Source organism: Pomacea canaliculata, linkage group LG2 (genome assembly GCF_003073045.1).
Source record: "Pomacea canaliculata isolate SZHN2017 linkage group LG2, ASM307304v1, whole genome shotgun sequence".
NCBI classification, from domain to species: Eukaryota; Metazoa; Mollusca; class Gastropoda; order Architaenioglossa; family Ampullariidae; genus Pomacea; species Pomacea canaliculata.
In genome coordinates, this window is record NC_037591.1 from 8119440 (window position 1) to 8135959 (window position 16520).

General features: G+C 36.8%; 1 protein-coding gene across 6 annotated transcripts in view; it reads right to left on the reverse strand.

The window, feature by feature from the left end:
• Positions 1–332: 332 nt before the first annotated feature.
• LOC112558304 (V-type proton ATPase 116 kDa subunit a-like) overlaps positions 333–16520 on the reverse strand; it is a 28592-nt gene continuing 12404 nt past the window's right edge. For 5 of the 6 annotated variants that reach the window (XM_025228694.1, XM_025228696.1, XM_025228692.1 and 2 more), the window contains exons 11-24: positions 16011–16223; positions 15742–15892; positions 13991–14130; positions 10553–10689; positions 9837–9933; positions 9238–9356; positions 8281–8432; positions 8072–8145; positions 7679–7780; positions 7005–7100; positions 4311–4424; positions 3995–4115; positions 3466–3637; positions 333–3173 (exon numbers count right to left, since the gene is read on the reverse strand). In XM_025228694.1, coding sequence (XP_025084479.1) covers positions 3083–3173; positions 3466–3637; positions 3995–4115; positions 4311–4424; positions 7005–7100; positions 7679–7780; positions 8072–8145; positions 8281–8432; positions 9238–9356; positions 9837–9933; positions 10553–10689; positions 13991–14130; positions 15742–15892; positions 16011–16223 — 1779 coding nt within the window. In that variant the 3' untranslated portion in view covers positions 333–3082. The remainder of the gene's footprint in view (positions 3174–3465; positions 3638–3994; positions 4116–4310; positions 4425–7004; positions 7101–7678; positions 7781–8071; positions 8146–8280; positions 8433–9237; positions 9357–9836; positions 9934–10552; positions 10690–13990; positions 14131–15741; positions 15893–16010; positions 16224–16520) is intronic. The other variant, XM_025228697.1, reaches the window with a different exon arrangement.

Sequence of the window (16520 nt, forward strand, 5' to 3'; positions counted from 1 at the left end):
GCAAAATCACATTTTGGTGGAAACGCTTTCCTGCCAAAGCAACCAAATGTAATTCCTGGGCATAAATAAGCAAATACTTATTTTACATCTTTCTGTGACAACCAGGATTTTTATTTCTACTTTAAAAAAAAATTTAGCTGCTTGCTTTTATGCATGTTATTTTCAAAATATGCTGAAGTATTTACAGTAGTGTTGCTCTGCTAAAAAGTATATATTTTGTTTCTGCACAAGTTATATTGTTGTGCTTTTTGAATTTAAAAATCTTTCACTCTGTAGGCTTTTATTAAAAACGACATGCATCAATACCTGCAACTCATTAAAAATGTAACAAAACCATTGAATATTTTTATTTCCACATGATAAGATCTTGACAATTATGTTAATGTGAGCAGTACTATTATACAAATATGCCTTTCTTTCAACTGTTTACCACACATTTGGATTCTCTGTAAGTTAGGTGGCTGAAAATGTAGATATGCTCAAAAGTAAACAATTTCATGTACATATATGGCAACACAAGAAATACTGTTGTTTACTAAAGCATGCAAACATCTGGCAAAATGACTAAAGAAAACGCTCTCCACAAAAACACAGAGATGAGGAAATGTATTATATGATTAGTTATAGCCACGTAACAACATGCACATTTATTGCACTGTTCATCTGTTGATACAAATTTAAGATCAGATCATGAGAACACAATAAATAAAGTGGAACACAAAAACAAAGTCAAAGAAACATTGATCATTTTATAAATAAAAAAGTTGATCCTAAGAAAGTGGAGCAAAACTGCCTTTTCAGCTCAAGAGATCATAGGCATTTAAGTTGTCAAAAAAAAAAAAAGATACTTAACAGCAATTCACCAAAAACAATATGGGGTAAAAACTGTTTTATGTGACATAGAGATATAACTTTTATAAAACCCATCAAGTCATAATCAATTTTACATTTTCCTTTCATATTTTTGAGGCTGTCAGATGGGTACATGGTAGTAAGCACCATTCTCTTGGCACGATGCCATATTACCTGGCTGTATGTACTCAAATGGAAGAAACACAAGCAACAAAATATACTCAATGCTAATGCAACAACTACAGCTAAATGAAATCCCCATGTGCATCACAGAACAGCACTTTCAGAAGTCTAGGAATGCGAGAAATAATAAAACTTTTGGACCTCATGAAATACCATCAAACTGAATTCAAAGACTTTTTTGACATTTGGTATTGCACAATGGTTTAGTCAAAAGAGTATTTCACAAAAAGGTTTACAAATGAATCCATTTTTTTCCCCTTCTTTTTCTCATCAAGGCAAGGAATACCATGACATAACTACCAATTTACCAATCATAAATGAGATTCTAGACTACAACCAAATGAAACACAGATTGGATTTGGAACAGTACCCTACTGCAGTGGTCAAGAACTGTCAGACTGAATGGAAACAATCTGATATAGGTATTTCTCTAATACTATGCTTGATTTCTGTTCACAAGACAAGGATCTACAAGACCAGAGGCACATACTATTAACATGACACGAAATTCTAAAGCTGATATCAATGCAGCTGTTGATTGTAAAAGAAGTGAAACAGTCTCAAATATCTGCAATCTAGATTATTCCTATATCTAAATTATGTTCACAACCACAATACAATGTAGATTTCAAAACTTTCAAATCTCTTGCAGCTTAATATTAAGATATATATTTTTTAATATATATTTTATATAACTTTCTTCAACATTAATGCTGTAATGTCACTGACGTTATAAGATCTTGAGACTGGCTGCCAATAATGGGGGAGAAAAATGCCTTCTACAGTTAAAGACAAATTGTTCCTGACAGATCTATTTGATTTAATCAACAGAGTTTTTCTTAATACACACTTATATGCAAAAGGTCACATAAGCAAATATGCATGTGATATTACTGCATATGTAAACGGCAGATGAATGAACCATAGTATGTTGGTTCCTGTAGGTGAAAGAGAAAGGACTATCATAAATAATGCACAATAAACTCAACAGCCACTGAACACAAGATTATTCTTACATCAAGTGTTTCCAGATCCTGTACACACTCTGCTACTATTAGTCACATACTCTGCTACTATTAGTCTTAGTGATTGATTATGATTAGTGGAAGCAGACCACATCTTCAACGCAAACGTAAAGTCAGTCCTTCTATATAGATTTGAGACATGGCATGTGGCAAACACCATCACCAACAAGATTCAGATGTTCGTCAACAGATGTCTGCGCCACATTCTCACATCAGATGGCCCGAACAAATCTCCAATACAGACCTGTGGGAGGGAACCAACCAAAAATCTGCCAGCCAAGACATCAAAAAGCGGAATAGGGGCTGGATCGGTCACACACTGCAAAAGCCAGCCAACAATTTAACAAGTTCTGGGCTGGAATCTACAGGGGATGTGCAGGGTTGGGAGACCCAGACAGACATAGAGGAGATTGGTCCACAATGAGGCGGAGGCAGCTGGCATGACGTGGACCCAACTGGGAATGGACGCCCAGAACCGGATCTGATGGCGTGTAGTTGCAGCCCTATGCTCCACTGGGGGGCAGAAAGGAAGAAGAAGTGGAAGCACACAGTCTAGTGGTTGGAGTAACGGCATCCAAACCTGAAGGTGTGCACACTTGCCAATTTGATGCTTGTGTCACACACTACACTTCCTCCAATAGATTCAGCTTTGGAATAGGGACATGAATCCTTAAGGGGCAGGTGAAGGTAAGGTAGACAAAAAGGAGATGGGATCTGCCCTCTTGAAAAAGATAGCTAAGAGTGAGACCTTTATAAACACTCCCCAGCAACTGTAAGGTTACGGGACTTACCTAAGTCTTGTATCACACAGTGACATCTATATTTTCACATATTGCCTAATTCATATAAATCTCTTGTCTCCATGAAATATTTCCCTAATGTTTAGATGTGTCAGATAAAAATCACTCTTTTCTCTGGTGTTCTCTGTAATCCAGGGCTTAACCAAAACAGAATCGCCAGAACTTCTATCCAGTGCCACTGTCAAACTTTTGATGTCAGAGGAAAATGCCATAAAAAATTGTCTACTCTTCTCCATGATCCAGAATGTTGTCAAAACAAAATGGCAGGAACTTGTATCCAGCACCACTATAAAACTTGGACTGGAACTCCACCCTAAAACACATAACAGTCATTTTAAAAACAGACTGCTCACAAATTCATAGAAATATTCAAGAAATCTTGACAAGAAAATAAATCTAAATCTTCACTCTTTCAGCACACACTGAGTAGCAAATATGGTTCTTAAAAAAAACTTTGGCACTATTAAGGGGTAAAGTTTGGTCTATCTCTGAATTCCTCATAACAACAAATGCTTTGCAATCTGTTACTTAAATGTGACTTTTAGTCTTACTCCTTTCCTTCTGAATGAAGAGTGTGTGTGTGAGAGACAGAATGTGTGACTAACCAGTGCAAACGAAGGGCATGTAGAAACGCTGACAGCCCCTCCATGAGAACCAATATAACAACAGTCAGGCAGGCCCAGAACATAAAAGCAAAGACCAGGATAAAAGCACCTCCTACACTTCTCCCATCAAAGCCCAACCTTAGTACCATGCTCCACAGTACCTCCGACAGCTCTGTCATCATCCAGAAAATGAAATCAGGTACATGAGTATACACATTTACAGATTTATCCAGGTTTATTACTTTCAGAGATAAAGGGTGGGCCACTTAAAAGTAGTTTGCCTCATCCAAGTGTATTATAAGAGGCAGCCCACTTTTAAGTGGTCCACCCTGTACTTCAAGATAAAATAAACTAAGATTGCATGAAAATGTAAGTTGAAAAAAAAGGCCACCACTTCACCAATTCTCAAAATATAAGACTGTCGTAAATAAAGAGTGTTTATTAATTTTCAACATTTGCGAAAAAAGAAAAAAAAAAGAATGATCCAGGAGTTAGTGGAAGGAGTGATTTGTCTTTGGAAAATACCCACGCGCATGAGCCAGGCTGAGAGCCCAAAGGCGGAGATAGGAGGCTGTATGAGAGATGCAGCCCAGGCAGAACTCAATGGTGTGAACGGCTTGATGCACAAAGACCTCACTAAAGTCAAATGGCTAGAAAAGAAAAAAACAAACCCTGTTAAAAAGATATACACCATTAAGCTAAGCCATATTAAACTATTCCAACTATGCTCTTATTTTCTCAGCATCCTGACCCCTATCCAAATTTAGCTATTCTTCTATGTACACATGCACACACACAGATTAAATATAAACAGGCATGAAAGCTGGTGGAGTACAAGAACTGACCTCCTCTTCCTCCTCTTGAAACTGATGCAAGGCGGTGTTATCATGGTTGTGTATGACCTCTTGGTCATGGTTCAACAGATCACCACTCTGCACTGACAAAGGCTGGTGCTTGAACTGAAGGAAAATTGGTGCCAGGAATAAGATTAAGGAGTGCTGCAATGCTACACATGCCACCCTGTTGATAACTAACATATTGCTTTCTTCTGCCAATACCAGACTTATCTCTTCATGCCCATGTTACCTTGCCTAGATAAGATTATAGTTATTTGTTGCTGAAGCTGTCTTTTTCTTTTGCCATCTCCCTAAATCTTTTTACTCTGCAAAGTCTTTAAAAGTGCAAGTCTTTAAAAAAATATTTAGCAACACATTTGTTCAAAGTAACATTCCTTCAGAACCTTGCCCACCATCTGTATCTGAGTACTTTACTGTCTGAATATGTGCTATGTAAATAAACAATTGAATGAGATTTTTTTTTAAAAAGCTGTTAAAGATTAATACCAAACACATTTTTTGCATTCATTACAGAGATGTGATGTCTATGGCTGAAGATAATGCAATTGGAAGGGGATAGGAAAACCCATTTCTCCAAGTGATATAAAAATTGTCAAAGCACAAATCAAAACCATCATGCCCACTCCCGTGCTAAAAGATAAAAGCTACTGAATTCTTTGGTCAAGCCATGGATGCACCATGCATACCTTCATGCCATACAGCTCAACAAGCATTTGGAGTTAAGAAAAAAATTAACTTTTATTCATTAAAAGTATGTAAAGGTTGAAAAAAATGTATTAAAATAAAACAACAGTCCATTAAGATGAACCTAACTGCTGGGAAAAAACATAAAGTTAGAAAAAAATAGGCTAGTGATATATGTATGAATAAAGTCTTTAAAGCAGTTTCAATCTTAATAAAGAAAAGCAATCTAGCATTGAAAAAGCAATGAAAACTTCTGGGGAGACCTATGTAAAACACTGATAAAGAAGAATATCAAACCTTTTTTCACCAACTATTTACTATATTACTCTAAACACCTGTATAACTGGACACAGATTTCTACAATGTTTGCACAGTGCCAGGCCCCTTATTGGCCCCACCCCCAACTTCACACCATACAAGCGTTTGATTATTCTGCTACAAAGATACAGTAAATCAAGATGCAAGTACAGGTAGTCCTCGGGTTACGACGGTCTCGAGTTACGTCGTTTCGTGGTTACGACACTCATTCCGACTTACGAGGTCAGTGCATCAAAGAAAAGGAAGGCCATCACCATGGAGGTGAAAGTGGATAAAATAAGGCAATCTAAGAAGGGGAAAGAGCAACAGAAATTAGCAGGTCATTAGGACTTAGTCGTTCGACTGTAGCTACGATTATCAAGGATAAAGATCGCATCCTTGAACATGTGAAAGGATCTTCTCCTATGACAGCGACAGTGATAACAAAGCGTAGTGTACTGCACAATATTTTACTGTACTTATGTTTATTGATAATTATGTAGGGTACTGTGTTAGGATAGGTGTTTAGATAAGCTAAGTGTTTGCAGTACTGTACTGCTATTATGGTACAGTACTGTATGAACGTATGATCCGACTTACGTCGAAATTCGGTTTACGACGCCGCGTTAAGAACGGATCCCCGTCGTAAGTCGAGGACTACCTGTACAATCTTTGACTGCTGGGGTGAGTGAGATGAATTCAGAAGACTAGTGTAGCACAATTTACTGACATTCTATTCGGGTACACAGGGGAGAAATCTTTCACACAGAAATGTAAATGGTCTTAGCCAGACACATGCTGGCCACCGATACAGTCAGGAATCTTAACTCACTTTTATTATTATGATGCATTTTAATAAGGCAGAAGAAGAAAACTCATGTCTAATAAGGAGAAAATGTAGGGGAAGTATGAAGGTGATCTCGACACAATTTCTTGGCCCAATCAATGTTGAAAAGAGAAGTGAGCTCTGTTGCTTCTCCATATGATACAAATTCTCAAAATTTAAGTGCATGGCTTTATTGGATTCAGACATTTTCCCCCATGCCTTGCAAAAAATAAAGGTCGAAATCGCTTCACTGCAACAGTTACCAGATACAATACAGTAAGATGTCTCCCAAAGGATGCAGCTTTCATTACCATCTTTAATTATATAATGGCCAGTACACTGCTGAATCAAGATATGCTTTTCTGAAAACTAATCATGCTTTGATAAAGACTAAGAATACCAAATTTTGTGTTTAGTTTTTATATGGGTCTCTGGTAAACATTTTATAAAAAAATGCACAATCATGTTTCTTTTTAACATTTATTTAATCTATGCTGCCAAATCAAGATTGCTCATCTCCCAAAAAGAACTTGGTACTCTACCATTTTGCTTCAATCACTCAGCTAAACAAAAAAATCATGTATTCTGCAGCAAGTGTCTGAATTATTAATGTTAAAGGTATTTTGCTGGCTACAAGTCTTTTGAAATGAAGGCATGTACAAGAATACAAAAACACACATTGGGTCCTGATCACCTTCAACCACAAATGAAATAAGCAAACAGCCTACCATCCCCATATCACAGCCACATTCCCCATCCTACATCAAGGTGAAAGAAAAAAAAAAGATTATTCAAGAGATCAGAAATAGGGAACAGAATACAAAATAGCTTTCTGTGTTTTCTTCCTTCTGTCACTGCAATAGTGGAAAATTCACCTCACTGGAATTCCCACTAACATAACTATGGTTATTTTCAAAGAGATTTTGCTCGTCCTCAAGATGATTTTGTGTTCTGCGCTGCCTTCCTGCAAGCTGTCAAAATGACAAACGCAATCGGTAATTCAGACTTTTCCAATTCTCAATGCAAGCATGAGAAAGTACAACACATACCACTTTTCCGCAAAGAAAATAAATGTTTTAAGGACCAGAAAAACACTGTTGTCCAAAACATTATCATTAACAAAAACAAAAAAAAAAAATGAAAAGGTATCTGAGTTTGAGAAAGGTCCAGCCCTAAGATAGAGCAAACATTTTCGGTCACAAAAGGCACGACCTTCAGTGAAGCAGCATGCCAAATAAAACCTGATAACCAAAGTGATATTTCTTATTCTTGTAAATCAAAGGCAATGGGCAGTTGATGTAGCAGCAGTGCTAGAAGAATGAAAAAAGAAATGGGGCAAAAAGGAAAATAAAGAGACTGATGGCACAGATAAAAGGGGAGAACAAATTTTTGTTTTATTCATTCTATTGGTTACCATTGCCTCTAAAGGCTTTACTACATATTTACTAAGCATTCTATTTTATAGCTTTATTCTGTCTCCTCTCCTACAAGCTGTCAAAGAGCAAGAAGCAGGAAAGCATGAAGTGAAAGTAAAGAATCAACTACTCACCTGGCCATAGCGGTGCATGTATCTCAGGTAGAAGGGTTTGACTAACATCATCCAGGGGACACAAAGTGCAGCCAAAACCACCAGGAAGCATTGGAAGCCTTTCTGTATAAAGTTTCAAGCACATGGAAACTTTAATATGGCAACAGAAACATGCAAAAGATATGTTAAATTGTTACTATCCTATTACTAGCTGGTATAATGGCCTCAGATGAAATATTCACACTGTTTGCAAAAATCACACACAGGGAGTACATACTTTATTCTAGTAGCTCCTGATCCCTGATATAAAAACAACCAATCTTTGATTGCAAACATCTTGCTCCAAGCCTAAGCTACAAGTAACAAGCAAGTACTAGTTTTCATTTTTGTTGGTGAAAAAGCTAAAACCCTTACCAATTCAGCAGATATCTCATATTCATCGTCGTTCTTGGGTTTTTCATAATGAAACAGAAACATGTTGATAGCACCTGTTTGGATGCAGATAAACAAAGGATCAAACATGCTTTTACAAATGAGTAACAGCAAAGCAAACAGGAAAAAAAGTATCTACATCAAAAATGCACTCAGTTGGGTTTTGTATGGATAACTGTATCTATTCTCACCAATGAGCAAGCTGGGAGCCCTGTGAGCTTGGGTTGAGTCATAATTGACCCACTTGTAGAAGATGCGGAGGACCATGTAGCCAAACATACAAAAGAGGAAGATGAATGAGGGAAGAAACTCACACAGGATGTCAAGAGGCTTTTTGAAGTATCTGCAGTATAAGAACACTACCTCTGATTGATTTTTTTCTGTGTCAACCTTTCCAACACTGTTAAATATGGAAGTAAGCTCCAAATATCAGTTTGAGAAAGCAGTTATTGAGAAAGTGGCTGGTGCATATACCGCTTGACCAGCTCTAAGAATAAATGTCTTCAGATAGTTTATGATAATGCTGGGCAGCAGTTTTGCCTTCCAGAATCTAGTAATAGGTTTTGGAAAGAACAGACGAAGTCTGTTATAGCACTTAAACTAAACAAATAAAAATTTAAGAAAAGTACATTCCAATATACATATCAATAAGTATTTATGGCGTTTTTTCAATGGATAAGAATTCAAAATTAAAAGGATGACTGGCTCCGTAGATAATAAACACATTTTCAGAAATATTTTATTAACAATAAGGTTGTTATTTGACTGAGATTATTAATATCTGGACACTGAGAGTGCTGAGAATAGCTCAACACTTGTCACTGGGACAGCAGAGACATAATAACACTCTAGTTCTTGTCTGCAACAGAAGATGAGGTTTTGTTGTAAGGCAGGAAATTGGGGCTAAAGTCTTTATTTCATTCAGAAATTTTTTTGCTCTTCTACAGTTTTATTCCTTATTTCTCCTGACACTTTCATGCAAAGTGCAACCAAACCAAAGGCCCCAAATTAGGGTCATTAAGTTCCAAAAATATCCGATGCATCAACTACAGTCTGCAGCAATCAGTGCACTACTAACTAGAATAGTTAAGTCAGTTTTTTAACAAGATATAGGTAAAAGGCACAAAAAGAAGTAAGGCAACACATACCTGTGGTTGACAAAGCTGAGAGCAATTCCAAAGAACATCTGACTCACACCAAGTATTACAGACAATTTCATTTTGAGAGAGTTAGTAAAGGCAATCTTGTTCTTTGCCATTTGCCACACCTGAAACGCACAGGACCTAATTTGTGATTCAGCATATCTACAAGGTAACTTCAAGTCTTGAATTGTAATAAATGTAAGCTAATCTACTTCCACAAACTAGAGAAAGCAAAATACATTTACTTGAAAAGCTAATAGTGACTGTCAATAACTTATTTCTAAATTGCTTCATCAGTCTGAATCAAATAATTCAGATAGATTATAAAGTAGAACTGTGAACATTATTGTCAACATGCTATATTCCATAAATCTTTACATTTTTGCTGTTCTCTTCCCCTTCTCTCTATCTCATGCATGCGCATGCACACACACACCATTTAATTCTATTTTTTCATAAAAATTATGACATTTTTCACATTTTTAATCTTCGCCCCCAACCCCTCATCTCTCTCTCTTTCACACACACATGCACAAATCACCAAAGTTGCCTTCATTTGATTCTGAGACACTTCCTTAATTTTTCGTTTTATGAATACTGCTTACCGGATCCAAACCAATAGGATAGGGTGTGCCTGTGTATGAATAATAAGGATCCAGTTGAAACTTATCAGATTTCTCCAACAATTCCATGTTGTATACACTGCAATCAGTAGTTATTCTTCTTACATTTTGTCATTACAAACAATCAAAAATCTTCAAGACAGGCTTATCAGAGTAATTTCATGAATTGTCACTTACATGATGCATTTATGTGACTACAGGTTTTCCCTTCCCTCACAACAGCTCAACACATTTTAAATATGAAGTACTGTGCCACTTGGGAGTGGTAGCATGCAGCTTGTTATTAATCTCAGTATAAAATGTGTGTACACACAAAATGTTAGTTTGCAATGATTTAAATGCACATTTTACCTTTTTTTTTGGGGGGGGGGGTGCAGATAATAAGAGAAACCTAGTGTAATTGTTTTACCCTATTACTGTCTCCACCCTCTCCCGTTCCTAGCAATGTTCACTGTGCATGTGTTTGTATGATTGCCTGATTGTTATACCCTTGTGTCATGCAGCATCACCACCTGATGCCCTTGCTTATCATGATTGTAAAAAAAGTTTGACTTATTTTCTTAAACAGCTCATTGCTAGTTATGTAAAGGTAATAAATTAATGAACTTTTAGACTCTTACATGTATGACTATATGTGTGTGGTCATGTTATTGATGACAAATGCAATTAAAGAATAAAAATTTAAAAACTGTTCATACCTCTCATTTGCATACCACCGTGAATGAAATATGTTGAGTGACTTGGAAAATATGTCATTGTAGATGAGCCCAGTATATATAGAAAAAGATCCCATCAGCAAAATGATATAACGGCCGTCAAAAAATGTTCTGAAGATCTGCAAGAGTCAAGGTCATATGACCTGATGGCATCAGAAAAGATAACAAACTGCACTGAAGATATCTACATTTCTACCCAATCTCTCCCTTGAAAAACCATCAAAGTTTTTAATTTATTTGTGAAAGCATATTATTATTATGTACCACAGAGCTCAATGTTGTACAACTGCAACTGTTGTTCATATGTGAAAACAGGAAAATTTTTACATATCTTGATTTAAGGCCAGACACCGGTCGAAAAAAAAAGTTTTTTGTTTCACGGGATAGCGCGGATTTCTTTTTACCAGCTGTTTAGCCTTTGAATGAAGTTTAAAAAAATTGTTTTACTGCACTCGTCGCGCGATCGGTTGCCATGGAAACAATCCAAAATGGCGCCCAAACAAACATTTTAAAAAGCTTATAACTTTGCCAATTTTGTGAGTAGACTCAAAATTCTGTTTGAAATAGTTACCTAAAAGTAAGATCTACAAACGTAGGAGGGGATTTTGCAAAATCGGCTTTAGTTTTTTTTTTTATGAATTTTTTTGTAAAACACTGTGTTAAATTTTAAGAAATTTTGATTTAAAACGGTATAACTACCAAAATACTAAATATTTTGTAAAAAGCTCTCCTACAAATGTTTAAATTTGTATGAAGAAAAGCTCAACCAAATTGCAGATCTATATCTCTTGTCAAAAAGAAGGAGTAAGCTTTTGAAGTAAAACAGTCTCTAACCAAAACAAGAAGCTGAGAAAACGAGGAAAGAAAAACTGAAAGCTTAGTAACTTCTAAACTACTCAATATTTTTTTAAAAGCTCTCATATAATTGTTTAAATATGAATAAAGAAAACTTCAACCTAATTTTAGGCCTGTATCACATGCCAATATAAAGTTATAAGCTTTTGAACTAAACAAGCTTACTAAAACAAGAAACTGAAAAGGCGAAGGAAAACAAAGTGAAAGCTTAGTAACTACTAAACCACTAAATATTTTTTAAAAAGCTCTCACTGAAATGTTTACATATGTATGTAGAAAACTTCATTCAAATTTTAGGCCTGTATCACATGTCAATATAAAGTTATAGGGATTTTAAGTAAACTAACTGTAACAAAAACAATGAATGGAAAAAGCGCGAGCAGAAATATCAAGCTTAGTAACTTTGTTTTATCTAAGCCTTTCATGTAATTTACCTGCTGAATGAAAAATATAACCATCTTTCAATGTGTTACTACATATAACTTTAACATTACTAATAAAATTAATTATTTTATTCACTTTTAGAAAAGTCAACATGGTTGTGTTGTGTACCCAACTGCTGACCAGGCTTCAGAGAAGTACACATTAATAAAAACAATGGTGTTTGCAAACATTGAGCAACACAGTTATAGGTTTAGTTAGTTATATAGAAGTTCAGTGTCCACTAGCTTCATGGTTTTTGCCATCTTTGGTCTTTTGTTATCTAACATTTAGTGATGATGTCGCATATTGCTTTCAATTTTTGCGAGCATCTACTGAAGTAGCAGCATTAGTAGGAAACACTCTCATCTTTCTTAGCCTTCAGTTGCAGGGTGATGGGATGAACATCAATTAAAGAAATTATTTCAAAAGCTTATAGGGGAGTATAACCAATTCTTGCAGCCCTATGCTCCACTGGGGGCGAATAGGAATAAGAATAACCTATTCATGAAATCTAGAGATACATCACTGACTGCACCAGAATTTAAGCAGCTGCTCATGTTCTGTTCCTCTGTATGCTAGGATTATTTTATGAATTATACATCTGTAGTCACATGGATTAAAGATGGTTGATTTTTGTAGCTAGGGGGTATCTTATTTTCTGTCAAAGATTTCTGGTAAAAGCACCAGCTGTCTGCATGGCCTTTTAGGGGGCTGACAATGATATGTTCTCTAGAATGGCTTCAAACTTGACTAGATAGCAGTTTTCATTGTTTGTTAGGAATGCTATACATAATTGTCTTCACATTCTGTTACATTTGGTTGGAGTAAGACCATCCAACCCCCACCCAACCTTTGTTTTCTGTGCAAATGATGTAAGCTCTGTTTCCCTACATTCCTGACAAAGTACATAAATAACTAGCATTGCAAGTTGACTCAAATGTGTAAATGTTCGCATCTAGTTGTGATTACTACCGAGGTTTGCAGCAGAAATGAAAACTTCGCTTTATTTTTAGCTCGCTTACCACATGACTGATGGTGTTTTCGACAGCCGAATTCGGTTCACTAAGTTACTTTTTTTAGCTGCTACGACGGTCTAAGAATGTCCACGTGGTTTTTATTTTTTGCACGTGGTATTGTGAGAAGAAATGAGCGTCTGACAGGCACAAATGAACATGTAATATTAACGTTAATGTCTTAGAAAAGAAAATATCCCAGAACAAGCTTTGACTTGCTGTCGCCATTGTTTACACATCCGGAGGCCATGACAGTTGCCTGTGGGATACCCGAGCACAGCCGAAGCGTGTTCGTGTGCCCTATGACCCCGTCTAGGTCGGCATTAGTGAATTCTGATTGGCTATATGCAAAGTATGTTACGCATGCGTCCATATAAGGAAGTTTCCGACCCTTTGTGTCGTCTAGAAAAGAGCTTGTATCATAGCTTGGGGGCCTTCTAAGGGTTTTGACTCAGCCTTTGTTTGAAAATTCATGTCATGACCTTTCGACCGATATACGATGTGACACAGTTGCCCACGTGGCGAGGTGTGTTGCTATGTCTCAAACATTCTCTATTCTCGCTAATTCTGCGCTCGGGAAAAGTAAATAGGATAGAAGTAGATGTTTTCATTGACAAAATAGACATATTTCTAGATTATTCTATGAAAAACCACTTGGCGAGTGAATAGAAACAAAATATGAACTTTGACAGTATGAAGTAATCTGAAAATGGCCAAAATGTAAAATTTTTGACAATTTTTCGACCGGTGTCTGGCCTTAAACTCTGAGGTGCAAGATAGGTTTTTGTTACAAAAGGATTATACATACAGAGCCTGTTATTCTGTAATGCACATAAGCCCGAGTCATATTGCCAAACTGCTTAACTTCTTTTTTGCAAGAGCCAAAGAAAACTGGGGGAACCCACAAGAGTTTGGTCATCGTTGAGACTGACATTGTCGGGAGAACTCTTACAGTCATTCTACAGCTAGGAAATGGCACAAGCTTGAGCTAACCCTTAAAAGTTTAAGACCTACAGTCTTCCTGAATTTTGTGCAATATATATTTTCAACAGAAAAAAAAAACAATTATACATTTTTCACAGCATGATAAAATCCTTTTAAACATTTGTAACGATAAATGCATGCCCACCTCACTTTCAATACGACGTGCTCCAAACTGCTTTTCTTTCAGAACAAAGTATAGAGCAAAGGAAAACATAATAAAGCCATGTCCCATGTCTCCAAACATGACCGCAAACAGGAAGGGGAAGGTAATCACTGTAAAAATGGCTGATCAAAGACACAAAATCATTTCATAAAAAACATGAAAAAAGAAAATTATGAGTTAAAAGAATGATCTAAAAATTTTAGTGAGTAAAATAAATAAGAACCCTTATTTAATTATCTTTTTCTTTTGATTAGTATTATATAGTTAAATTGTTTGTATGCAGTAAAATATGTGCAGTGAGAAAATCCTTCGTTCATCTATAAACTTCAGTCTTTTAATCATAGGATACCAAATTTTCAAATTCAAGAACAGCATATAGAATATCATCAAAATAAGACAGTTATAAGAGAGTGTACTAGCAACTTTATATGAAATTCTATAAAAGTGCAGAAGATTCATCTCAAAGAAAGAGAATTTTAAGGAGTAGGCATAATATGACAACCTGGGACAGGGTCCTCAGAAGAGTCCATGTCATGCCTGGATAGAAAAAAAAAACACTTTAGGTTGTTTTTCAACGACTGTTCAGTAGTAAGTGGAGCCTGGAGTAAAAGTTACTCCTGAAGAGCCACCCACAATGTGATGGTGAGCAATGAATGGTTGCCTCTTATTTCTATTCTGGACAGTCTTTGGAAGAAGCAATGTGGGAACCATCACAGTTGGCACAGTAGGCACTTGAGGAACAGCTGCCTTGTGGCCAGTCCCACTGAAGTGAAAATAGCAGACTTGGGACTTGCAGGAGTTAGCCCTGTGACCATAAAACTGACAGCTGAAGCAGAGCAACAGAGAAGGAATAAAAAAAGAAACTTTAGCCTGCTAATACCCAACCTCAATGGCCAGGTATTTTGGGCAAGCAAAATGTCAGAATGAGAATGTTAGTTGGTACAGGTTTCCCTCCTTCTTCACAGCAGAAACCCGCTAGGATGCCAGTTCTGACCTGCAGCTGATCTTTGATATCCCAGCAAGGTCAGGGTAATGAATGACCCCCTTTGAAGAGTTAAGAGATCTGAGCACGGTCACTTTAATCAGATGATCTATATATTGCTTTCCATCCCATTGGAAGAAGGCCTCTGAGGCTTTTAGGGTTGCGCACTGAATGAGGAATTGTCCAGAGCACACGAACTTGATACAAATAAAACCAGCAGAAGAAATGCTTTTGAAACTCTTAGCAATTGCAAAAGGGAAGAGGGACGAGAGCAACTGGGATAAAGGGCCCTGGGCAGTAAATATGAGTTAGCCCTCAGCCATAAAACACTGCTTCATTGTGTCTTCGCATGATGTCACTAATTAATAACGTCGATGTGCTGCCAAAATGTTACAAAATTTTCCAATTTTCAGGATAGGATTTGGCATAGCCATAAAGTTCCCTACCAAGTACAAGCTGTACAAATCCCTGGTAGTGCCGATCCTGCTCTACGGATGTGACTTGTGGACACTGCTCGCCAGAACGGAAAGGAAAATCCAGGAATTCGAGTTTTTCAGTATCAGTTATCCCAGTAACAAACTTTTGTCTTGCTGGGTAAAGTTATTTATGCTGTGGGCTTCTGTGTAGCTCTTTACTAAGGCACAATACTGAGGGCATTATAAAGGAATAGCTAGCACCTAACCTTCCTGGCAAATTTTTGTCCCTTAAAAGAAAGTTGTATAGTTGAAGGTCAATTTCATGTGCCATTCACCTGGATTAACCTCTCGATAACTGGCCACTCCATAAGCATCAACAATGTTCTGGAAGCCCTGAGTGAACTTGTTGGTGCGATTGTATGTTGGAGGTACTTGTTTGGTACTCATACGATTCAGAATAGATGGCACGCTGCTGCCACTTCTCTCCTGAAAAGTGAAAAAAACCATCATGACATTAACACAGAAAAACAGGTACATTTACACAATTTGTAAATAAAAGTGTACATGCACCTGTCAAAAAAAGATGAGGCAGACAAGAACGTACCGTGCCTCGGCGCAGTGCTTGTTGAATGCGGTCAAGATCAGCAACAGGGCACCAACACTCTGCAATCAGACACTTTTGAGTGACATCAAGGTTAAACATGTTAAGTGTGTGGTAGACCGCCTTGATCTTCCGCACCTTGATAAACCAAACCTTGATGTTTTTGGCAGCTGCTACCAACACACGGTGTCGATGGTCCTGAGTCTGTGCCAAAACCTAGAAAACACAAAAAATAAAGAATTTGAGTGGTATAACTACAATTCAGAAATACGAGTCTGCCTTTTAAACAAAGAGACTGAATGTCGACTTTAAAAAAAAGGACAAAGGCAATCATGTTTCAAGATCAGATGATAAAATGAAGACTCGTATTTCCTACATAATGTGCTTTTAAAACCATAACTTCAATTTAAACATGGAAAAAAAATCAGGGTCTTACATCAGTCATGTGCCATTACTACTACATGATCATGTTATTATGCTTCAATAAGCTACACTTCATTTTTTAGTATATAA